The sequence below is a fragment of the Siphateles boraxobius genome, unplaced genomic scaffold, assembly GCF_051911475.1.
Source record: "Siphateles boraxobius isolate OS27281-9 unplaced genomic scaffold, OSU_SipBor_1 22, whole genome shotgun sequence".
In the NCBI taxonomy this organism is placed as follows: Eukaryota; Metazoa; Chordata; class Actinopteri; order Cypriniformes; family Leuciscidae; genus Siphateles; species Siphateles boraxobius.
In genome coordinates, this window is record NW_027508833.1 from 12,787,374 (window position 1) to 12,814,259 (window position 26,886).

Below are 26,886 nucleotides of genomic sequence, written 5' to 3' on the forward strand. Positions count from 1 at the left end.
ACATCTCGTAATAATGAGAAACTTTCTTGTAATAATGACTTAAAATCTCATAATAATGACAAACTTTCTTGTAATGACTTATTTTCTCGCACTTCTACGCATGCGCAAAGCAGTGGAGCAGAAGGGAGTGCCACGCTAGCGACATCCGCTGGTCAAAAAATTTCTCATTATTACGAGATGTTAAGTCATTATAACGAGAAAGTTTCTCATTATTACGAGATGTTAAGTCATTATTATGAGAAAGTTTCTCATTACGAGATGTTAAGTCATTATGAGAAAGTTTCTCATTATTATGAGTTAAGTCATTATTACGAGAAAGTTTCTCATTATTATGAGATGTTAAGTCATTATTACGAGAAAGTTTCTCATTATTACGAGATGTTGTCATTATTACGAGAAAGTTTCTCATTATTACGAGATACTAAGTCATAATTATGAGAAACTTTCTCAATATAATGAGATACTAAGTCATAATTATGAGAAACTTTCTCATTATTATGACTATATCTTTTTTTTACTCAACTATGGCGGAAACGGGCGTCCATACTATTGAATTATTTTTGTTTGATGTTATTACCATGTTATAAGATACAATTCATTTTCATCTTTAGATTTTTAATAGATTTCTTTGCTGTGGAAAGATTTAGACAGGCTTATAGGCCATATTTCCTTGAGTATACTTTTTTGTGTTAGTGAGTATGAAGAATACAGGATGTTGTTTTAAAACACAGTGACCAGTACTTCCCAGACATTCCTGCAGCCCCTTTAATGTTACTGTAAGTCTGGAGTCTGCTGGCAGCCTGGTTGATTTTGATTTTCAACAAGTTCTCGATGTTCTTTGCAATGTCATTGATCTGCCCCTATGTCTCCACCTGTTGATGATGACCTTTCATGGCACATCTGTTCTGGAAAATGGTAATACTTCTGTACTCTTCTCCTGATTGGAACTTCTTCACGATGAGATCCCACACAGCCTTTGAACGCTCTTTGCGGGCATTGCTCAACAAGATGCTAAGAAAATCCTACAGAAACAGCTCATTTCAATCAGCATCACTTAAATGAAAACTGGAGGATTATAATTACTTTTCTGTAATAGTCTGAATGTGATTGGTTAATTCCAAACAGAGTAACAGGACCCGATTATGAAAAAATGTGGACAATTGTGGAGACAGGTTGTTTTTATTTTTTTCTTCCCTTAACAGCTATTTGTTTGTTACATTAATTTGTATTATTTTCAATATTACATTAAAGGTTGAAAAAGATCTGGCATGATTCATGATTCTGAGCAAGTAATAAACAAATAATTGCTCGCTTTGCGGTTAGGAACTATCCTAATGCAAAGTGTATTCACAAATAAAAATAATCTTCAACCAGCACCTAATTTACAATTATTGAAATGGCTTCTGTAATTGTGGAATTGTTTTATTTATTTATATTTATTTGTATTATGTTCTTATAAATATAATTTTGAATATTTCACTATTGCCTACTTCCTGTAAATAAAGTTAGAAAATTAACACATTTTCTTTACAGAACTCTGTCACTTTCAAATATTGTAATAAAAAACATTAATCTTTCAAATTAATTTTCATGTTTATTATCTCTTATAGTTTGATCAAATTAAAACTTAACAGATCCAATTAATTCAAATATTTGACAGACATTTTTTTTTAATTCCAATTGTAAATTAACAAACGGTAACAAATGTAAAAAAACAAAACAAAACAAAAAAAACTTGCATGTAATACAGCTGACAGTACAAAATACAGGTGTAGTGCAAAAAGCATACACATTATTTTCTGAATGTCAGGGCCAATCTCTAGTGTTCAGGAAACAGTGATTAGTAAATTTTTCTTTAACATCCTCCCCAAGTCAGTCTGGCCACATGATCAGTTTTCTGTTTTGTTGATTTAATAAAGCCAAGAAATTCCATCTCAGAAACAGCCTGAATGAAACGAGCACTGTTAATGTTAAGAACAATACATATAAGAAATGTGCTTTCATAGACCTTTTTAAAAGGAAAGTAAGAGTGCACATTAACAATCTGTTCCTTTATGATAGTCACATGCTTTTACCTTAAACATTCTCTCTAAAGAATGCATTAACAGTACTTTTTAATAGTTAAAATGTTATTATATTAAGATCAACACTTTCATAACTGCAACCAAGAAAAAAAAGAGAAAAAAAGGATACTGCTTAAGGCTGTCAAATTTGCCATTCTCCTCAGAATTAGCATCTTGGTCCTCAGCTGCTGACATCACAGTTACAAATCCCTGGAAATATCACAAACGATGACAGGTCCCATCCACACTGTAAGAAAAAGATAACCCACCTCTATATGTGATTTTGATTTAGCATGTTCATACCTCAAGCCAGTCATATAGATTTATGAGTCTTCCACACTCGAGATGAAGCTTGTACACAATGCAGAGGTCTGGAGCAGCACTGGAGATTGTGCCAGCATCCGTTTTCAGGCTTTCATTCTGCAGCAACAACAAAACACAGTAGCAAAACTAATAAGACAGCTATTTTGAAGAATGTTGGAACATTGTATCCCATTGACCTTCACTGAACTTTTTTTTCTTTCAAAATATTTTCTTTTATGTTCCATATCAGAAGGAGTCAGTTTTAACATAAAATGAGGATCAGTAAATGACAGAATTTTACTTCAGACTGCCAAAGACATAACTCAATCTGTGACTTAAAAGTGAAAATCAAAATATCGTACGAGTATGTTGACCAGCTTGACCTTAAGGTTATTTATAATAATAATACCTTTTATTTATAGGCGCCTTTCAAGGCACTCAAGGACACCGTACAGCATAAAAGCAAATCAGTAAAATACAAAGCTATACAAAAACAGACATACAGATCAAGCATACAATCAAACAATAAAGTTTATAAGCTAATGTGCAACAAAACAATGACAAACTTCACATTTAGTGGATATATGTTGAAAATTAACAGTTTCTATGCACCACCACTGCGGATCAAAAACTTTAACATTAGGGCTGTGCAGTATGACGATATAAATCGTTTCCACGTTATAAAAAGTCTATAGTTAGAGATTTTGCTATATCGTGTATATCACGGTATGTAAATATATAGCACTATTGACACTTCAGAGTGATGAAATGCATGAATGAGAATATAAAGAGCGGACGTACTTGATGTTAAAACAGTTATAAGCGCAATAAGTCAGCTGTGCTGTTAGTTTCTAGTAGGCACATCTGTGTATCCACTGTATCAGGTGGATTTCTGCTTGCATTCACGATGGTAGTTAAAACACAAATGTTGCATCACAACTCTTTAGATGAATTCTTCACTGCAATTAAATATTCTAAAATTCACACTGCATTTACCTTTCATATCTATACAGCGATGCTTTCCAACTATTATCCATCTATTCCAAAAATGCATCAATGGATGCTCACTAAATGAGTATGACAGTGCTTCAGCTTTATCAAGTGGACCTGATCGACACCTATAGAAGCCATTCACAAGAACCTTTTGCTGATGTTTTGGGGGCCTTATGCCTTTGAGTTTGGGAAGCTCTGACAATAAAACATATTGGCTAATGAAAATGTAGGCCAGAAATTAAGATTGGAATTTAAATGGAATCCCACTGGCAAGTCAGAACGAAAGGTCAGTTACCTGCAGGTAGTGGAAAGGATGACTGAGAGCCGTCTGAATGGATGTGCGAGGGGTGACATTGAGTCGCTGTCGCAGGACCCCTGAGGAACTGTAGTAGCACACTTCACTGAGTGGCTGGAGTTCTGCTGGAGTCAGGTATTCTCTGAACAGAGGCCCACAAACATTTTGGAAGATAAGCAAATAATTAAGCACACCACGCACATAAGCTGTGTCCCAATGTGAAGGATGCATCCTACGAAGGCCGCGGACTTCGAATTATGCAGCCTATTCGTCCTTCGAAGGACGCACAATGCAGCCTTCGTAGGATTTCCTAATTGCGCATCCAGGTGTTCGCGATTACCACTCCTGGCGCCAAGCAACGGTGCGAGAGTACGGCTGCCATCCTGATAATTCATTTTATATAATTGAATAAACAGCTATGGTTCCAGAATTGGCTATTGACATTTTTTTGTTTATATTTTACTGGAAGACATGGTGAGTCATGTATTTTCGGCTTTAATAGCCAAGATCATGGCCAGAGGTTTTCTACATCCCAATTAAGAAGCTGCTTCCTGAATTGCCAGATTCAATTTTAAACTTTTCAAGTATTGGGTGTTAACTTACGTAAATAGTGTAATGAAAAAAAAGAAAACATACATTGGCATATGGTTCAAATGTTCACTTATATCTTACCCTGATGCGATTTTTTTGGCTAGTGTATTCTTTTTATTATGTAGCATACATAGACAATATAAATGATGAATATGAATATGGTAAATATATATTTCAACCCCGTATTATGGAGGGAAAAAACCTCCATCTGTGGGAAAAAAAAAAAAAATCCGTGGCGACGGTTGTGCAATCTGTCCCTTCAGTTTATAAACTGTATTCACAATATTTTTTATGTGTAAACATAAATGTATAAAAATACACAATTGTATTTGTGTAAACTCACAATAACAAGAAAACTTTGTGCTTTTGTAAAATAAAATAAAACAATCAGGCGCGCTTTCATGATCGCCGTGAACTGGAGCGCATCTCAAAAATGAACTGAAACAAAATATAGTCTACCTATACTGTATAAGCTTGAAATGTCCACTTTTAAACAAACAAATTCGAATATAATTTCCAGGTTCTAATTTAGCCTTAGAAAACCAGTAAAATCGAAAAAAGAAATCCATATTAATTTGTGAATATTTCAAATATTTAATAAAGGGGAAAAAAGTCATAAGTCTTTTTTTTTTTGCGCAGCATTTGGTGTGTACGGTTCAAATTCAAATTTTGGTGCACAACTTTGCGTTTTAAAATAGCCTAACAACCTTTTATTTTTTGTTTTTCAATTACGGGTTAAAAAAAGAAAAATGAGTGGACGCAAAAGTAGCCTACACGGTCCTTATACTATTAAATTTCAAATAATGTATGCTATTTGTAGAAAAAGTTAGTCTTGGGTCCGTGTTCTTTTGCGTCCATTCGTTTTTGCACAAATAAAAGTAGTTGCGAATGATGTATTATTATTTTCTGTATGACCAGAAATTAAGCCTATTTTAAGTTGTTTACACTGTTGATAGAAAAATGCAAGTGTCCGCGCCCGTGCCTCCACACTCCACACAAACACTTGGATATGCGTCAAAATCTTATGTTTATTTATGATAATCTTAGCCCTGTATTATTATTGTCTAACCTGTATTATGACTGACATTTGACGAATTGCCTTGTTCCTTTTTTTGATAAAAGCGGCTTCTAAATATGTTGCCTAAGTGTACTAATAATAATAATTATTATTATTATTTTTTGTGTTTATAAGTTTGAGTTCACTGAAGACAGTAATATGTTAATCATAAAATAATTTATGAATGTTTTATTTTTATATAATAAAACCTAACCATGTGTTTGTGCTATATTTTTTTATTATTTGTGAAGTCTTTTTTTTTGCTTATTGTATTGTACTGAGCTTTTTCCTCAATTGAAGAAATTATCCATTTTAAAAAATGAAGTTTAAACACAATGCGAAGCATCCCTCATAAACAGGTGGCCTGGATGAATCATCCTGGGCACGAATTCTTAAACTGTTCCCTCGGTTTAAGAAATCCTGCCCACGATGATTCAACCAGGCCACCTGGTTTATAAACTGAGTGAGCGGATTGCACATCGTAGCCACGGATTGTTTTTTTTCCCCCACAGGAGACTTTCCGGGCTCCGTACAACGGGAATATAAAACCCAGTTGAATATAAAAAAGTGCAGTTCAAATCTCCCGCTTGTCATCGGTAGCTGTCACAGTTGCTAGGCAACAAGAACAATCATCCGTAATTTTTTTAAAATAAAAATGCTGTCGTCACCGGCGCGCAATGGGGTAGGATCGGGTAGGATAGGCCGCGATGGATCCATTTATGTATCCTTCCTTTCACGGGGAAACGAAGGGTCAATTTGGTGTCGCTTTTGAATCAGGGTAGCCTTCGTCGCGCCGCGATGACACAACCGGCCTTTGAATACGGCCTTCGAAGTATGCGAAATTGAATTGGGACAGCCTTCATCGCGCCGCGGTGACGCAATCAGCCTTCAAATACGGCCTCCGAAGATGCAGCCTTTCAATCGGGACATCCTTCGTCGCGCCTCAGTGACACAGTTGGCCTTCAAATGCGGCCAATCAGCCTTCAAATACGGCCTTCGAAGGACGCAGCCTTCACATTGGGACACAGCTATAGTGTTTTATTGTCTCCTTACCTCACAAGGCTGTCGATAAACTCGATCACCTGGCTTCGAAGCACTTCATATGGATTCATTCTCTTTGTCCTTCGAGACTCTTTTTCGAGCAGCGTCTGCACATAGAATCATGTCAATAATTCATTTTAAATCCACCAATACTATTTTTCCAAAGCTGAACCAAAGTACTTGATATATAGTATGGTCTGAGGACTAGTACTTAGTGTTTCCACGATACCAACATTTCAGTAGTCAGTACATATTAGGGGCTGTGTATCACCAACAATGTCATGATACGATACGCATCCCGATACTAAAGCCACAATACGATACATATCACGATATGGATCAATTTAGAATTCAAATTTCTTGTTTATTTCAAGTTTATTGAATACCCAGGGTTACATATAATATTTTAGTTTATAGACTTATATAAGTCTAAAATATAACTTCTAAAATATCTAAGTTGTTATTTTATTTTATTCTTTTATAGTTGTTCTTTTAAATTGGGAGCAGAATGAATGCGTTTATGATCAGCGTGGTCTCGGCGTTGGTTGGATTGGTGCTGGCGGGCGAAGCCTTCGAAGATCAATTGGCTTCTATGTTGTCGAGCCGGACTCATTCAAGACACTTCTTGATATCTTTACGATATAATAATCATGCTTTCGAAATGGAGATTCCATCAAGTATATGTCTGCACAATTGAAGGAGGTCAAGAACTAAGCAGCGAGGGTCGAGAGGAAGAATTAGCAATATATTGCAGAGACGAGGATGCCGTCATCCCCTTCTAGTGACCACGCTGTCTAACTTAAGATCTCTTAATAACAAGACGGATGAGGGATGCACTCCAAGATAAACGAGGAGGAATTTAGGAGCAGTAATCTCATCTGTTTTACGGAAAACATGGCTAAATGAAGAGCATAGTGTGGACATAGAGGGATTTACCACTATATGAGCCGACAGAGACAAGGTAAAATCAGAAATCTGTTGGCGGGGGACTCTGTATGTATGTTGATAAGAACTGGTCATCAAAGTTTACTATAACTGAACAGACTTGTACTACGAGACTTTGGGTGTATCCTTATATCTGCCACAGGAATTTGGTCGAATATTCCTAGTTTATGTACCAGGACCTAATAATGGGGAAGCAGCGGAGCATATTGCAGAGAACTCTACTAGGATCCTAACAAAGTCGGCAGACCAACCAATCGCCTAGTCTTCAAACTAGGGGATTTTAACACACTTTCATTAACAGAGACTCTGTCACACTTGCAGCAATATATTGATTGTCCAACCCGTTTCTCATGCACACTGGATTTGTGTTATGGTAACATTGACGACGCATACAAGGCAGTATGACGAGAACCGATTGGTAGATCGGATCACAATGTTATCCATCTACTACAAAATACAGACAACATGTTCGAAGGGACAAACAAGTGGAAAAGGCAATTCAGGTTTGGAGCAAGGATAAAGAAGACATTTTAAAGGATTGTTTTTGCACTACAAACTGAGATGGCTTTTTTTATTCATGCAGAGACCCTCACAAACTAACTGACTGTATTACCTCCTATATTCAATTTTGTGAAGAAACAGTTATTACACTAAAGTGGTTAAAGTCTTCTCAAATAATAAGCCATGGCTCTCTAAAGATTTAAAGAAACTCCTTAATGAAAAGAATTGGGGAATTTTGTGAAAATAATCATGATGGTTTTAAAATTAAAAGGAAGGAAATGACGCCATGATACAAAAAGCAAAAATTGATTTTAAATGTAAGGTAGAGGATCAGTTATACCTGTGTGGTGGATTTTTTTAATAGATAAAGATTAATTATGTTACTAACCATAAAGATCTGAAGTATCTTAACATTTCGTGATAAACTTTAACACTTCCTTTTCTCCCTATGTCTGAAGATGACTAAAATTTCCATTCCTGATACTAAAAATAAATAAATCAATCTTAGGGGAGAGCTGGGACGATTGAAACGCGGGACGGATGAAACATTGAGATTTCCTTGAAAACCACTCACGTCATGTACGTCAAATTTCGTCAGCAGGTACAGCACGCAATGCCGAACAGACCCGGGAAAACATTTCTTCTTTACGTCTCGCCGTTTTAAAGTTAGAGCCGGAAAACTGTTTTTGTGTGCAGTTAGTGAATTCTTTCGTGCGGTACTTTTTTTTGACTGACAAGTTGTATTTATGTTTTCATGTGCCATTGTAATGATAATACGGAAGGTGTATTAGTACTAAAACACACCCTTAAGTGTGTAATATCAGAGTTTTTAGTTAAAGGGCAAAACAGGTTTAACTGGCAGGAGGCGCTGTCGGGTTTCAACTGTCCCGACATCACCTTCTGCCAGTTAAATCTGGTCACCAATGCAGCAGAGCATTACATCTGTGACCATTGTGACATGAATTAAACCGGTTATTTATATATATATATATATATATATATATTCCTATATATATAACATATATTATAACAAATATATAATATATTATATATTTGTTATTTAGCCTATAGGCAACTGTTCCTAAACGTTTAATTGGCCTATACTTTTCATAGATTCATATAGGCCTACTGTTCCATGTTATCTCTTTAATAATCATCAATTGTTCAATCCTAATTTTCTTCATAATAACAGGCTATTCAACTAGCAAACACTCAATATGACTAAAGGAAGAAATGTAAGAAAATTAATTATAAACGGATTTGTCGGTCTTCTTCAAAATAGCCTATTAGAAAGATCACGCAAAATGCGCATAGGCTGATCAATTATTCTTTATTGGGCGACAGAACAAAAATGTTAATATGAACCTTTAAATAAAAAATTTAATAAAAAATATGTTTTTAACAATATATACATAAGTTACTTGTCAGGTATTGTTCATAAAAACAAGCATTAGATGAATATTTGCCGTTTAAACTGTTATGTTTCATCCGTCCCACCCCTGTGTTTCAATCGCCCCGCTCATGCGGGATGATTGAAACAAAGCACAACTACCGTTCAAAGTCAGTTTTTACTTAAATCATTCTATATTTGTACCGAATAACACATGATACTAAGAGAACACATATGTGATTTGTTGATCACAAAACAAAACAAAAATCTATCTGTAACCTTATCTTAGAAACCAACGTTTATCTGAAAAGTGTTTCAACTGTCCCGGCTCTCCCCTACTTCCTTTTTCTCTAGGATGTAGCCATCAGACGAACTCTAACCTCCTAAACTTTTGACTTAATATAACTTTGGTCAAAGGAACTTTGAAATTGGACTACCCATTATATTGTGAAATAATTGATTAAAATAGTAACCCCTCACAATGTTTTTGATGATGCAGGATATTTTTACTGATGTTACTAACGGTAATGAAATCGGTAATGAAAGGGGGGACATGCTTTGACAATGTAACCAATCGTGATGATTAAGAGCGTGACATGTTAGTCATGATGATTCTGTTTTGAGATGTCTGGGTTTGAAAACTCGTGGTAATGTATCATGTCTTTTCTATAAAAACTGTTGTATTCGTGTTTACTTGTGGGATTCTCAATGGGATTTGTCAGAGATCCACCGGCCTTGCTTCTTCTTGGGAAGTTCTCTGAGTATTGCTCGAGAACTCTCCCGGCCGTGATTAAAGCATTTAAAGAACATTTGCAGGAGTCTGTCTGATATTACGGCTGTGCGACAGGTTAGTTTAGGGAAGTAAGTAAGTAAGAGTTAGGAACTCGCCCAGTGTCGACGGAAGACGCAGAAGCCAGAGTATAAAGGTTATTAAGTGTCGTTTGGAGACGCTGTAGATTAAGTGTCGATGGTAGATGCTGTAAAAAGAAGGTTATTAAGTGTCGACGGGAGACGCTTGGGCGATGACTGGGCGCCCCAGATAAATTTATTTACGAAAGTAATTAGGTTCCAGTTACGCAGTTAGGTTTAGGGAAAAATCTACTACACCTGGCTCACACTACAGGAGTTATAAAATCCTAACCGATTTTGAAATCTGGTTGCAGCACACACTTAAGGAAAATCTTTGCAGATTTTCTTCTCTCAAATCTTAAACATGCTCACAGTACAAGATACACTTCGTTTCAATGCGCTTTTAGTTTCGGTTTCATTACTGAACATGTACTAGTGTTCGTGCCTGCTGACAACAGTGTAACATTTATTTATTTAGCAATAAATAAATAAATAAATAAAGATAATACCGCAAATCACGCTGTTGAGTCACTCAAAATTACCTCAATGGAAATTCCTTCACCACGACAGCCCTACTAGTTTCTTACTGGCTATTGTGAGAGTACTGACGTAATCACAATCCTGATCATCCCGATAAATATCAAACATGATTTGTGTGAGAGTAGATCGGGAGGTGCAAGATTCGATCTGTGAATGCATCACATTACCAGATAATCTGCGCCAAACATCAGAACCGATCGAGGTCCTCGACAAGATATTTTCTCAGATTCTCGGGAGGGGGAAATTGGGCATAAATCGGCCTAAAACTCCTGTAGTGTGAGCCAGGCATTAGCGAATCAAGATGCAAGGAGTGCTTGGCAAGGCTTGAATAAGATGTATGGCATGGCATGACTCGAGAGATGTAAATATTATTACAGTTAATATTATTATAGGGACAGATATTTTTAAATCGGTTAATGGTTTGAATTTGTTTTATGGAAGATATGATGCAGCTGACAATTGGAACAAGATTGAAGAAATCAGTGATAGGATTCCAGTGGGGCCGCACATTTGGCTGACAGGTGACCAGATCAGAAGGTGCCTTAAAAGTATTAGGCCCTATAAAGCATCGGGTCCAGATGGCCTTAAGGGCCGAGTTTTAAAGATATGTGCAAATTAACAAAATTATTTCAGTTTTTATTAGACTTAAACAGAATCAGATCGTACCAAATACATGGAAGTTATCATTTATACAACCCCTTGCTAAAAGAGTGACAGCAAAAAATCTAGAGGACTTTCGTCCTGTGGCTTTAACATCAATACTCGCTAAATGCATTAAAAGAGTAGTTAGTTACCACCTTAAAACATATATATCAGAGCAACTAGATGTACTGCAATATGCATATAAATCGCAAAGAGGGACACAGGATGCCACGCTTACTATGGTTGATGCAATTACTAGCCATTTACAACAAGCAAAGGCTTTTGTGTGTGTTCTTTTTATTCATTACACCTCTGCCTTTAATACTATACAGATACATTTACTCTTGGAAAGTCTCCTGGTTCTTGGTGTAAATGGAGGAATAGTTCACTGGATAAAGAATTTTTTAACAAACAGACCACAGTGAGTTTGTGCTCGGGGGGTTAAATCCGATATTATGTTTTTAAACACTGGGGCACCCCAAGGATGTGTCCTGTCACCTCTGTTGTTTTCTGTTTATACAAGTGGTATGAGAGTGCAGCATGATAATTATAAATTATACAAATATGCAGATGATATGGCACTTGTGAGACTTTTAAGGAAAGACTGTACATTTTGAGTATGAGGAGCAGGTTTTGAAACTAGAAAAATGGTGTGAAGCAAGTTCTTTATTGATAAATGTAACAAAAGAGTTAATTCTAAATTATTCAGAGCCTCTAACAGAAATAATTTTATGTGATCAAACTGTTGAAATTGTGAAGACTTAAGTATTTGGGAACCATGATTGACTGGAAATTGAAATTTTCTGATAATTTGGATCTTATTTGTAAGAAAGCAAATCAAAGTCTATTCTTGCTAAGGAAATTGAGAGAATTTTCTGTGAGACAGGTTGTTCTGCAAAAAAGTTTATATACGTTTAATTGAGAGTCTTTTAGGGTATAACATAACTGTGTGGTTCGGTTACATATGTGAATGAAGTAAAATTAGACAGAATTACAAGAGTAGCAGGAAAAATTATAGGATCTAAGCAAAAGTCAGTCGCTCAATTATATCAAATTTGTGTTCAGAGAAAAGCTTTGACTATAACAAGAGACACAACACACCCCTTGAATCATGTTTTTTTTTTACCATTTATTACCAATTATTACCATCACGTTGTCGTTATAGAACACCAAAAGCGATTAAAGCAATATATAAAACTTTTGTACCAAATGCAATAAGTCTTTTTGTCACGGTTCATGGATTCATTGACTCTCTCCCGCTATGTGTGTGCGTGTTGAGTGAATGGGCGCGGCATATCAGCACGGCTCGTTATCTCTGCTGATGAGCCGATCAGCGCCAGCTGTTTTGAATGAGGATGTCCTATATATTGTTTGTCATTTCGTCTTGTCTTTGTCAGATGGTTGTGGAGGTTTATGTTTCGCTCATTGTTATTTCTCTCGCTCCAGTTCCTGTTTTCCTCGCTGTGGACTCTACACTGTTCTGTGGATTGCTGGATCTGTCTCGTTGTCTGCCCACTGAGTCCTGCGTTGCCTGGCCTTGTCTTCTGCTGCCTGCCTGCCTACCATTTGGACCTGTACTGCCTCTTTTGTGTGTGTTTAAATAAACACCAGTTCACTTGCTATTGAATCCTTGCTTGTTTCCTTTGTGACGTTACAGAACCATTTGACCAGACCATGGATTCAGCGAGTGCTGCCGAACTTGGGCATATCTTTTCGGAAAATCGTGCCCGTATGGATCATCAAGATGAGGAGATCGGAGCCTCGGGCCAGGCAATACAGGCTTTGGTAACGAAGGTGTCCGAGCTCACCTCTCAAATACAACGGATGAGAGGTCACACTGGGCCAGCTCCGCCCCCGCCTGTTCCCCCGGAACTTCCCAACTTCAATCGACCTGAGCCGCGCATCCCCACGCCTGAGAGATATTCGGGAGAACCGAACATGTGCAGAGCTTTTCTAACTAAGTGCTCAATTTTCTTTTCTCTCCAGCCTGTGACGTTTTCCTCCGAGGAGAGTAAAGTGGCACTGGTTATGACGCTACTGTCTGGACGCGCGGCTCAGTGGGGAACAGCGGTGTGGCGGAATCAACACGACTGCTGCTCCTCGTTCCAAGCACTCGAGGAGGAGATGGGACGAGTATTCGACCGCGCGTTTGCCGGACGCGAGGCGGCTCGTCAACTGGCCGATCTCCGACAACAACTCCGTGTCTGACCTCCATCCAGTTCCGGACATTGGCCGCTGAGTGCAAGTGGAACGAGGAGGCCCAGTGGGACATGTTCCTGCATGGGTTGGCTGACCGTGTTCAAAAGGAGATATATACACTGGAACTACCCAAGACGTTTGATGGACTGGTTGATTTGGCACTACGAGTCGATGCACGACTACAACAAAGAGAGAGACGACCGTTCCAGACTCCAGCGGTTGATTTCGTTGAGTTTCCCGGGCTCAGAGGTGCGAACACGGTCAGCCCCGCGAACGATCCTGAACCCATGCAGGTAGGTCGAGCTCGGCTCTCCCGGGAGGAGAGAGAACACCGCCGCTCGAGGGGTCTGTGTCTCTACTGTGGAGAGCCCGGTCATTTAGTCTCCACCTGTCCTTTAAAAGGCCAAGCCCGGCGGTAGGACGGAGACTACTGTCGGCCGGGCTTTCCATGACCAGACCCTCGAACGCCACCCTCCTCCCGGTGAGACTCCAGTGGGCAGACCAATCCTTCAACGGCCAGGCGCTGGTAGATTCAGGAGCGGAGGGAAACCTGTTGGACTTTTCTCTGACGAGGAAGCTTCACATCCCCATCACCGCTCTCAAAAACCCCATCACCATTCATGCACTTAACGGACAGGAACTCCCGGGCATCACTCACGCCACTGGACTCATCACACTCACCACTTCGGGTAACCACACGGAGAAGATCTCACTCTACCTCACCCAGTCACCTCACGCTCCCATTGTCCTGGGTCATCCGTGGTTGGCGAAACACGGACCCAGGATAGAATGGGGTCATAACTCTGTGTCCAGCTGGAGTAATCAATGTTATGCCTCATGTCTTTCGTCTGCCGTTCCGTCTGTTTCTCGTTTTGTGTTGCAGGAGGAGCCAGTGAATCTGTCTAACGTGCCACCGGAGTATCTCGACCTGATGGAAGTGTTCAGTAAGTCCCGGGCTGCTTCTCTTCCTCCGCATCGTCCCTATGACTGTGCTATAGATTTACTGCCAGGTACGTCTCCGCCTAAGGGCAAGTTATATTCGCTCTCTGCTCCAGAGAGGGAGGCTATGGAGAAATATATTTCTGATTCTCTAGCAACTGAGTTCATCCGCCCTTCCTCTTCACCAGCGGGGGCGGGATTCTTTTTTGTAGGTAAGAAGGATGGTTCTCTGCGACCTTGTATTGATTACCGAGGGCTGAACAGCATCACGGTAAAGAATACTTATCCTTTGCCGTTGATGTCTTCAGCTTTCGAGAGGTTGCAGGGAGCATCAATCTTCACAAAGTTGGATTTACGTAATGCTTATCATTTGGTTCGCATCAGGAAGGGGGATGAGTGGAAGACCGCGTTTAACACCCCCAGGGGGCACTTTGAATATTTGGTTATGCCGTTCGGGCTTTCCAACTCCCCAGCGGTCTTCCAGGCACTCGTCAATGATGTGTTGAGAGACATGGTAGATCAGTTCATATATGTTTACCTGGATGACATATTGATTTTTTCTTCGTCTCTCCAGGAGCACGTTCAACACGTCAGACGAGTGCTTCAGAGGTTGCTAGAGAATGGGCTTTTTGTCAAGGCGGAGAAATGCGCTTTTCATGCACAGTCTGTTCCTTTCCTAGGGTACATCATTTCGTCTGAGGGAATGCGGATGGACCCTGAGAAGGTTAAGGCTGTGGTAGAGTGGCCAAGTCCAGATTCCCGTAAGGCCCTACAGAGGTTTCTGGGGTTCGCCAACTTCTACCGGCGTTTTATTCGCAATTTCAGCCAGCTAGCCACGCCTCTGACTGCCTTGACCTCCCCCAGAACGACGTTCAGGTGGTCAGACACAGCTGAGGCTGTGTTTGCTAAACTAAAGGGCCGCTTCGTTTCAGCCGCTATTCTTATTGCCCCTGATCCATCACGTCAGTTCGTGGTGGAGGTCGATGCGTCAGAGGTGGGGGCAGGAGCAGTGCTGTCTCAACGTTCTCCCACAGACGACAAGATGCATCCTTGCGCGTTTTTTTCCCGTCGTTTATCGCCTGCCGAGCGTAACTACGACATTTGTAACAGAGAGTTGTTGGCAGTCAAGTTAGCGTTGGAGGAATGGCGTCATTGGTTAGAGGGGTCGGGGGTACCCTTTATCGTCTGGACCGATCACAAGAACCTGGAATATATCAGAACAGCCAAAAGATTGAACTCCAGGCAGGCTCGGTGGGCACTTTTTTTCGGACGTTTTGATTTTTCTCTCTCGTACCACCCGGGTTCCAAGAACATCAAACCCGACTCTTTATCTCGTATTTTTGACAGTTCCGAACGCCCGTCTACTCCCGAGTGCATTTTACCCGAGACCCTATTTGTCTCCACACTCACATGGGAGGTCGAGTCGAAGGTCAAGTCGGCCTTAGAAGGGGTAACGCCTGCACCCGGGTGCCCACCGAATCGTTTGTTTGTGCCGGAGGGATTACGGTCCGACGTTATTCAGTGGGGGCATTGTTCCAACGTAGCTTGTCATCCAGGAGTTAATCGCACTAGGTTTTTAGTTAAGCAACGGTTCTGGTGGCCACGTATGGCTCGTGACATTCACAGTTTTGTTTTGGCTTGCTCGATTTGTGCCACTGGTAAGACTTCCAATCGACCCCCTGATGGGTTACTTCAACCGCTGCCTGTCCCTTCGAGACCCTGGTCCCATATTGCGCTAGATTTTATCACCGCCCTCCCACCCTCTCAGGGTAACACGTTGCTTTTGACTGTGGTGGACCGGTTTTCTAAGGCGGCCCATTTCATTCCCTTGCCCAAATTACCTTCAGCCAAGGAGACAGCGTTGGCAGTCGTAGACCACGTCTTTCGCTTACATGGCCTCCCGGTAGACGTGGTCTCCGACAGGGGACCCCAGTTTGTGTCCAAATTTTGGCGAGAATTTTGTAAGTTGCTGGGGGCGACTGTCAGTCTGTCCTCTGGGTTTCATCCCCAGAGCAATGGCCAAACCGAGAGAGCCAACCAAGATTTGGAAAGAGTGTTGCGATGTTTGGTTTCCAAGAATCCTTCCTCATGGAGTCAACAACTGTCTATGGTGGAGTACACCCACAACGGGTTGCCAGTGTCGTCCACGGGCCTGTCTCCGTTTGAGTGTAGTTTAGGTTACCAGCCACCAATTTTTCCCAGTCTGGAATCCGAGGTTGCGGTCCCTTCCGCTCACGCCTTCGTCCAGAGGTGTCACCTCACTTGGACTATAGCCCGTGAGACTCTACTCCAAGCGGGGGCTCGCACCAAGGCTAAAGCCGATCGCCAACGGTCTAAGCCTCCCGTATACGTCGTTGGTCAAAAAGTGTGGCTTTCAACCAGGAATATTCCTCTCCGCTCTGTTTCTAACAAACTTGCTCACAAATTCATTGGCCCATTTACTGTCACCAAGATCATTAGTCCGGTGGCAGTCCGCCTCAACTTGCCTCCAGCGTACAGGAGGATTCACCCCGTCTTTCATGTGTCTAAAATTAAACCCGTGTTTCATTCTCACCTTAATCCGCCTTGCCCCTGACTCAAGATGGAGGGGACGCGGATTCCAGTACTTGGTGGAATGGGAGGGTTACGGTCCGGAGGAGAGAGGTTGGGTTCCTGCCAGGGACATCCTGGACCACTCCCTTATCGATGATTACAATCGACAGGTAAGGGTGTCTGGGAACGCCAGGCGGCGTTCCTAGGAGGGGGGGTACTGTCACGGTTCATGGATTCATTGACTCTCTCCCGCTATGTGTGTGCGTGTTGAGTGAATGGGCGCGGCTTATCAGCACGGCTCGTTATCTCTGCTGATGAGCCGATCAGCGCCAGCTGTTTTGAATGAGGATGTCCTACATATTGTTTGTCATTTCGTCTTGTCTTTGTCAGATGGTTGTGGAGGTTTATGTTTCGCTCATTGTTATTTCTCTCGCTCCAGTTCCTGTTTTCCTCGCTGTGGACTCTGCACTGTTCTGTGGATTGCTGGATCTGTCTCGTTGTCTGCCCACTGAGTCCTGCGTTGCCTAGCCTTTTCTTCTGCTGCCTGCCTGCCTACCATTTGGACCTGTACTGCCTCTTTTGTGTGTGTTTAAATAAACACCAGTTCACTTGCTATTGAATCCTTGCTTGTTTCCTTTGTGACGTTACACTTTTGAATAAGAGGTAGGAAATGTGAAAATTTTAATCTTTGATGAAATTGTGTATTGTTAGATGTATCGGGTGGATGTTGTGTATTGTTAATTGCTTTTGTGATTGTATAGTGAGACCGAAGAACAATTTTCAGCTAAGGCTGAACAATAAAGTACTACTACTACTAACAGTTGTGACAACTGAAAAACTATTTAGTTTTCGTCATTAAAAAAAACAATGAGTTAAATTAAATTAAAAAATTGTCACAAAAAAGCTTCTGCTTTTAAAGTCTCTGCCTCAATAACTGAAATTACAATTATAGTGTCAATTATAGTTGCTCAATGCTCAATGACTAAACAAAACTTAAAACATCCCATAAAAGCAAAAACTGTAACAACTTAAATTTAACTTAGTTTTCTCAAACACCTAGTATTTAACGGTTTGGTCTTAAGTGTTGGAATGTGCACCAAACAAAGTAATTTCTTCACATTACATTGAAATTATTTTTAATGATTACATCTTCAGATTTTCATGCAGAAACAACAATTGATCGACCTGCTCTGGATTAAGAGTGAAACTCTCTGTGCAGAAGAGAGTGACAGCAGAACGTCTCGCTTAACTTCATCATACAACCGGGGAATTGCTGTTCTGTTAAAAACTGACGTGTTGTAATATGTATCGTGGCTCACTCTCGTGAAGCAATTGTCAGAAGCCGGTATTTTCGACAACGCTGTATGGCCGTAAATCCTGACATATGAAGCGCATTAATGCATTTGTAATCTTTTGAGATTGATTTAAATCTTTGAATTAAATTTTAAAAAGTTGTGCGAGTACTGAAGTTACTCATTCGCTTGAATGTTTAAACTGGTAAGACTTTAAAAGACGTGCAAATGGTAAACTTGAGTCACGATGCAATGCTGGCCCGATTGTGCAAGTGACATTTCCGTCATGTCCCGACTCCTAAACGCGAGGGTGTAGCATCACCGCCTGCGCTTGACGTTTGCCTTGTGGTGAGAGAGAACACGCAGCACCGTTGAACACTCACGCTGTTTGAAATTGCATCTCGCAGAAAGCTTTAAAATGATTGTGGATTAATTTACTAATACAATCTACATGCTAAAGTGAATCAATGTTTGCGGGAAGTGGGAGACCTGCGGGAATGAATCAAATTATGCGCAATACCCGCAATCCCACGACGAGCCCTGAACTGGCTACATTCAAAAGCACCACAGTATCGATACGCGCATCGTCAGGAGTTCATGACGATGTATCGCTGTATCGATATTCTGAGCACAGCCCTAGTACATATAACAAGTGAATTGTCACAATTAAAAACTAAAAATGCGCATTGCTAAATGAGGCTGTCAACACAAGATGTGTCAAAGTGAACGTTAAAAATTTATTTGATCTGTTAGTCAATGTAGCACAATCACATGATGTTAAAAATCTGAGGTGTTTGACGTGTTGACAAAATCACTTAATCTCACGTAAGTATGTTGCAACAGTGCGCATCATACACTACACTAATCTGATTGTAATTGGAATAACAGCACAGTCGGAATTCTTTTTAATTATCACGTAACCACTTCAATCTGAATGGAATGGCCCAATCCGATTTAAATTTTATTCGTATTGTAAGGGGTGGTTTAAACCTTTTCTAATCTGTTTCATAGGACATTAACACTTGATCGGATTGAAAACTGAGACTGGAAAGTTCTGTGGACGTGCAATGACGTATCATTATCAATATAAATATTATTATAAATGATAAATATTTAAGTCTGCATTTTAAAACAAAGAAAATAAGCTATAGTAAGAGGATGGTTAGTATCCGGCAACAGCGGGAATCTCTGTATATTCATGCATTGTGCGCATGTTTTAAAGTCTGTGACACAAACGCACACATCAACCATATCCCTTTATTTAGATTTCATGTAAACGTCATGTTCATTCCGACTGAAACAAATGGTGTCCAATTAAACGTGGCTAGTAATTATAAACACAAACCAGCATGAATATTAAGTACTTCACACTGTCAGATTGACTGAAGATTGGGAAATGTAGTAAGGTTTTTTGCAGCTAAATGAGGATAAAACAGAGGTTTTAACTCTAGGTTATCCTGTAAATTGCTCCCCTGCTCTGGAAGCCCAGTTAGATCCTCTCTCAACCAATGTACGCAAACAAAAACCTTGGGGTGATCTTTGACACTTCACCATTTTTTGATAAACAAATTAGTGCCGTTATTAGAGAAATCTTTTCTATTAAATCTTCGGCAAAGATTTAGAAGTTGTGATTCATGCACTTGTAACATCACAATTAGATTATTGTAACTCTCTTTATTCTGGTCTCCCTCAATCTTCCTTGTCATGATTGAAATTTGTTCAAAATGTGGCCGTAAGACTTTTGATTGGGTCTAAAAAGACCCCTATTTTAGCATCGCTCCACTGGCTTCCCATTAAATTCAGAGTTGATTTTAAAATCCTTATATTTGTATTATTGTCTGGCCGTGCACGAAGGAATATTAGTGATCCTTTTGTCCCATACTGTCCTGCTAGAGCACTTAGATCTTCTAATCACTTGCTCTTAACTGTGTCACTACAAATTAAAGGGTGATCGGTAGGTTTGGGAATCGAAATTCGATTCCAATTCTGGAATTGAATACTTGAGGTCAGGAATCGGATACTTGTTATAAATTTAAAATTTCGACTACTCTTAGCGAGTCCTTTGTGAGCATTTCAATATGACTTTAAACCATTCAAGTGCGAGACGACTTGCGCGCTGTCTTTTTTGTGCTGCACACACGCCTAAGGCTGTTACATAGTCAACGCGAGCAAGCAATGCGAGCGACACGCTCCCTTTCATAGTCTAAACAGCAGACGCAAGCGTCACGGGCGATGCATGAAATTCAATACACCGCTCACGCAACAGGGGGTAGTAGAGTCGGGTGATATTAGTAGAGTCGGGTCACGTTATATTCAGATCAAAATGGCAACTGAAGAGGAGTGCATATTGCTGATTTTACATCGGCGGCAACAGGCAGCGCAGAGATAGGCTCAGAGATAGATTCTTCTTTAAACCGAAGAAGAGATCAGGATGGGGAGTTTGTGTCTCTGGTGCTTCCCATGCGAAGCCTGGACGAGGAGAGACAGTTCCAGTACTTTAGGATGTCGGCGCCAAATTTTGATCAATATAATTTGGTCATATAAATGCGGATGTATACGTATAAGCTCGCATAATTTTCCCTCTTCGCCCGCCATTGTATTCAAACCTTCTTCTGTAAACATAATATACTTGAATTAATGTACAGTACTTGCAATGTCGCCTGCACCGACAACGCATAGTATTGCGTGCATCGGTGCGTCGCGCATCAAAAACTAGGACAACACATTTGGCTACTCATCGACGCATAATGGTGGCAGAAGCGTAGCGATGAGTAGCCTTGCGGACACGTATGCGTACCGATGCGTTGACTATGTAACGGCCCTAATCGTCCTGCTGGCATCTCTAAAATAACACTAATCAAACAACAAAAGACTAAGAGATAATTCACTCGTTCTTGACTAAATAACTTTTGTAACTATATCTGTAATGTATTTTTTTTATAAACTGCAGTGTTATTTTACATTTGATTAGTTTCTTTACCTGAAAATCTTAAAACAATTTATTTCAATCATATCTTTGTTCAGTTGTATCTATTTGTTGCGATTGCTAATTTTTTATTTGTTCTTTTTTATTGTTTGTCTTTAATAATGCTTGAAATCTATATTAGTTAGGCTAATTGTTTTTCTATGGTATTTTTAAACCACAGGGAAACGTTCCTTGCGTAAGTGTTCTTTAGCCTGTTGATATTTGTTCATGATATTCAGCTACAATTAAATGTTTGGCAATAAGACTAAATGAGAATGATATCTACGTTTTTTTTTTACCTTATTGAAATCGAAATAAGGAATCGAAATCGGAATCGTTAAAATTAAAACGATAGCCAACCCTAGTGATAGTCTGTGGCCCGGCCCAAGCTTGGGAATGGTCTTCCCTACCATGTGCGGTCTGCTCCATCATTGGACATTTTTAAATCTACTCTTAAATCCATGTAAAATGTGCTAGAAAAAACAAATTCCAGTTTAGCTAAATAAGACAACAAATACTTTACCTTTTGAAGCTGAAAGAGATCTGTTCTTCTGTTCTTCTCCAAGATGACCCCATCCCCAGTGAAATCTTCTGAAGTGACACCTGACAGGCAAAGCAATGTATTACTACGGGTATTTACTGTTCATCGAGTGATTACATTTTTAATACACTCAATTCTTTGCAAATTATAAGCAACTCAGGCTGGCTTATTGCCACACAAACTCTAAATAACCAAATACAACATAACAGAAGAACTCCTATTATAAAATATTATATATCTTAAAGATCTCGACAAGGAACAAAAAGTGCATTATTTGCATGCCCTGTTATTGAAGTGAAAACAACCCCCTAAAAAAAAAGGTTCCGACCCGTTGTCTAGTCTTACAAGTTATTCATCAAATTTTTTGCTTCAAGACTTTAAGTTTAGTTTCATAAAAGTCAGTTACATAAAACAGTAGATTGGTCTATCTGAATCATAAAAATAAGACTACTCTTTGGCAATCTGCTAGTTGGTCGGACTAGTTCTTAAAGACTAAATTTTCAATTTTGGGAAAATTCCCTATAAATCGCTGTTAACACTACATCGGGGAGATACCTGGCCATGCCCACCAACCTTGTAAATGAGAAAAAAAATAATAAAAAAATTGCCCAGTAACATGCTGACAAAAAGGATTTATTGTAACACTATAATTTTTGTAAATATTTACATCTACTCAATCATCAGCCCAAACCAACGGACATTAAAAGGGAACAATTCAGTTTTTTTAGCTTAACTGAACAGCTTCGGAGTTACTGGAATGGTTATATGACTTTTTTCGGGTTGAATGGTGGCCGTCTCGCCCCCCTTGTAATTAAGCTGCAATCATGTTAAAACGTTATAAGCCATCGAACGCGGTAGGCTACTTTATTATTATCTTTATAAAGTGCAGAGATGCTCTGCGTGAGTGGTATTTACGACAGTAACGTTAAATACAAGTACTCTACAGCGACTCTAGGGGTCGCTGTTTGACAAAAATGGAATTCCTGCATAGTGTGCCTTTAACATTGTTTATTATGAGCATGAACTGCAGTTATGTTGTCTGCGGTTTTAAAACCAGATGTATTCTGATTGACTTTCAAAGTTTTTATCAGTTGGAAAAAAATGAAAAGTTATTCTAATGATATAATTTGTCAGTGTCATTATTGTTATTGTGTGGGCTTCTCTATTCTCAAAGAATTAGAACGATTATTAAAACATTATCATTATATCTGATCTCCTTGGTGTGAATGGGCCTTAATTCTCCTTCCATTGTGAGGTTTTGCAGAAAGCAGAGTACTGCAACTTCATGTGAATACAAATTGAGTCTAAGAGATGTGTGTGGATAAAATTGTCAACTGGTGATGCCACATGTATACTAGTGTTAAGAATACACTGCTAACACAGTGAACATACATGGGACTTGAGGACGGTCACTTGAGGTGGATACATGTTTTATTAGATAAGAAAATGAGCATGAACAACCGTGGAAACATGTTTACAGAATAAATTGCTTGATGTGATGTGACTTTTCAAGTCATGTTGACTTTGTAAACTTGGAAAAGCAAATAGTTTGTGATATTCTGTTTATTTCTATAAAATACATTTGAAACTTGGATGGAAACAACACATACTGACTTACCCTCCAGCGCTTCTAATCTGCCAATAAAACCTTCCAATTGTTGCAGAACATTCTGAATTCTTTTGGTTTTGGCAGATTTAAGAACTTCAGCACACTTCTCTAAAGCTGCAACAAGCTCATCTTTTGCAAGAATCCTGGGGAGAAATAATCAAGAGTGACACTGAAACTGGAGCAATTCCTCCAATAAATACAGGAACCACTGAATCATAAAACTAAATAAAACAACACACATACACATTAGGTGTTTACATTCCAGCTTCTATGACTACGTCCATAGCAAGAGCCAGGTTTAGTTATTCAAAAATAAAACTAAAGATGTTTAAGATTCAGTCGTTTTTCACACAATTTAGAAGATTAATATTACCCTTTTACTAAAAAAAAAAAACCTCACTGGACAGAAGCGAGTGAGGATTTGGGAAAAGAAACAAGAAATTCCATGTGTAGTCCAGTGTTATAATTCATGGAATATTGTTAAAATTGTGGAAAAACAATTGCTCGCAAAGCAGACAAAGCTTAATCCGAATGAATAGGCTCACATCCCTTTCACTCGGCACAAAACAAAAACAAAGGTTTATATTTTCACAATGTAACAAATGGTTGCTAAACTATTATTTATTATGTAAACAAGGCTTTGTAATTCACTTATGTCACAATAGCCACATAAAAAACACATTGTTTGGTGTACCACCACAGTGGAGTGGTTGTCACGCTGACCGGAACAGCTACAGTATACTGTACAACAGACAATTTCATTTGAGCCTTGTAACTTTGGTTGACTGCATTTTAGTTTGATCATAAATATTCTTGGATGTGAATGTGTTTGCATGCAAACATGACTTTTATATTCTGGAAAATATACGGTATTAGAGGTCACTGACAGAGAACATGTTTTTGCGGTTACCGTTTAGGTCAGTGGAATGAAAAAAACGCAAGGTCTATAGATGCATGAACTTGAATGCTGCATTTTTAGAACACCATTTTATGCGTTAGATACTGCAAAGACAAGTGTAACGGTCCAACACATCTATCTAGTGCATGTTTACATAGAAAAACAATGGAAAAGCAGCGCAGTAGAATGTAAAAACAAGTTCTGTGGGAATGGACCTTTAGTGTCTGTGTTTTAAGGGGGATTTCACACTGGGCACATTTGATACACTCGAAGTATGAGCCTGATAGTTCCCAGACCCGCAGTGTTGATCTAGCAGCTGGTCACACTCATTTGATTCTTTCAAACCCTGGAGTATGTACATTCAACTTACGTCATTACAAACCTGAACAATTGCACAACCGAGTCAGAGTGGCTTTCACAATCACGCAAATCGCGCCACAGTTTCAGTGCAACTGAATTCACAACACTTCCTACAGTCCTGGGTTCAGTAAACTCAAGTGTTGTATAGACCCAGTGCGCTCCCGAGTCCCTAGGACTGCTTTCACATTACCAATATTTCATGCGAACCGTGCCCCTTTACGAATTAAACTGCCAGTGTGAAAGCACCCAAAGTTGCTCCATCCATGTGTCTGATTAATGATTGCTCACACATGATTACACTTGCCTTATTGTGTTGTTATAACTCCTGTGATTGCTTCAGTTAACAGATCTGTACTCTCGAGTCTTAGAGATGTCAAACATGTCCCCCCACTGCACATTTTCTGTCTCCCTCATAAGGCACACCCAAATCAAGTCTTGCAATCTGTAAGATCGCGTTGATGTTTGAATCCAAATCGCAATCTTTTAAAGGTTACATATTATGCCCCTTTTCACAAGATGTAATATAAATCTATGGTGTCCCCAGAATGTGCCTGTGAAATTTCAGCTCAAAATACCCCCCAGATCATTTATTATAGCTTGTCAAATCTGCCCTTTAAATGCAAATGAGCTGCTGCTCCCTGCCCCCGTTCAGAAGAGGGAGGATCCTTTACATGAGCTTCGGATACTCTGGCAATAACAAAACACACCATTCTCACATCCAAAATCTCAGAAATAACCAGTAGGGGAGTGCAGCCTTACGGAGAGACTAAGGTTGCAACTTTTAGACACAGCTGGATGTTTCTGAATGGTTAGTGGATACATACATTAATATAGAGGGGTTGTGGAGTTACATCGATTCATCTCATCGACTTGCATTTACGGTCATGTTTAACTTTTACACAAGTTGACAGTTCCCTGAGGTCTTTATAATACAGCTGTGACATTTTTTGGTCAAATAGTGTTCTGTGCTCGTCTGTGCAGCAATGACAGAACAGTTTGCATGCTTTGCTCGAACTTTTGCCACAGCGATAGAATTTGCGAAACCAAATGGCCGGCGTGGGTGGAAACGTGCAGATTAAGGGGCGGTAATATTATAATAAGATCCCCTTTCTACGTCAGAAGGGGAGCAAAATCTGTTAGGCTTATTGTGATGAGGGGGGCGTGGTTTTGCGGAGTTTGCAGCGGGAGAGTGAGGGAGGAGCTGAGCGATAAGTAAGTAGGTCAAGTGCAAAATGACGAACACCTGTGTCTGATTGCAGTAATTGGCATGGGGAGACCGCATAAAAGCCGGCTTGTGCAAGAGAGCGAGAGAGAGAGAAGGACTGGGGACTCGTACCAACACTCGCGACCTGCTGGCTGACAAACGAACTGAGGTTACACATCGGAAAGAGTTTTATGAATGGACTGAGTTTACACATCGGGAAGAGTTTGATAAAAGTGGACTGAGAGCTGAGCAGGCAAGAGTATTTTTCAACTGTGCTTTAGACGTGTCTACGGTGAAGGCGCATGTGGCACACCTTTTCTTTTGTTTCTTTATTTTTCATTTAATAAAGTGTACAAGTCCCCGTTACGCCGACCCTTGACAAGGGTTTTAAATTTAAACTCCTCTACAGAGGACAAGGATCTCAAGGATACAAGGAGCCTATTCAGCCTATGACAGACAACTGCAAAAGCACGATCCCCTCTCGACTTTAGTGGTGCATATGGTTGGGACAGATTATAGCTGCTTGTGGACCGTAGACACCTACCAGGCACGTTCAAAGTTAAAAGTTCAGATAAATAAGAGGGTGCAAGGCCATTTAAGGATTTAAAAACAAACAGTATTTTTAAATTGACTATGACGCACCGGCAACCAGTTCAGAGACTTTAAAATAGGAGAAATATGTTCATGTTTGCAAACCCCAGTCAGCATTTTGAACCATTTGAGGCCTCGTAATGGAAAACTGGGATATTCCTGCATATAAAGAATTACAGTAATCCAGGCGGGATAGAACAAAAGCATGTGTGACTCTTTCAAGCTCTTTCTGTGATAGGTGATAGATGCACCGGGGACCCGATTATAGCACTAAAACACGAAAAAAGTCAGATTTTCATGATATTTCCCCTTTAATGATTAATCATGCAATTTTATTGTGCTATATTTTTGTGCCATTCGTATCGCTTTTGTAGTCTATTGAGTAGGGCTGGGCGATATGAGACGATATTATTGTATATCAACGATGTCTCACAAGTATCACAATGTCGATTATAACAGTTTGTTTCAGGACGATAATCGCCAATATCATAAAATGACATATTTCACATAGCCCTATAGTTATACACATATTTATTCACATGCAAT

At 39.7% G+C, this 26,886-nt stretch overlaps 1 protein-coding gene across 2 annotated transcripts in view; it reads right to left on the bottom strand.

The window, feature by feature from the left end:
* Window positions 1-1,160: 1,160 nt before the first annotated feature.
* orc3 (origin recognition complex, subunit 3) overlaps window positions 1,161-26,886 on the bottom strand; it is a 70,147-nt gene continuing 44,421 nt past the window's right edge. The window contains exons 14-20 of one of the 2 annotated variants that reach the window (XM_077238675.1): window positions 23,297-23,430; window positions 21,661-21,740; window positions 6,356-6,450; window positions 3,655-3,796; window positions 2,367-2,483; window positions 2,194-2,273; window positions 1,161-1,961 (exon numbers count right to left, since the gene is read on the bottom strand). In XM_077238675.1, the coding sequence (XP_077094790.1) occupies window positions 1,856-1,961; window positions 2,194-2,273; window positions 2,367-2,483; window positions 3,655-3,796; window positions 6,356-6,450; window positions 21,661-21,740; window positions 23,297-23,430 (754 nt within the window). In that variant the 3' untranslated portion in view covers window positions 1,161-1,855. The remainder of the gene's footprint in view (window positions 1,962-2,193; window positions 2,274-2,366; window positions 2,484-3,654; window positions 3,797-6,355; window positions 6,451-21,660; window positions 21,741-23,296; window positions 23,431-26,886) is intronic. The other variant, XM_077238676.1, reaches the window with a different exon arrangement.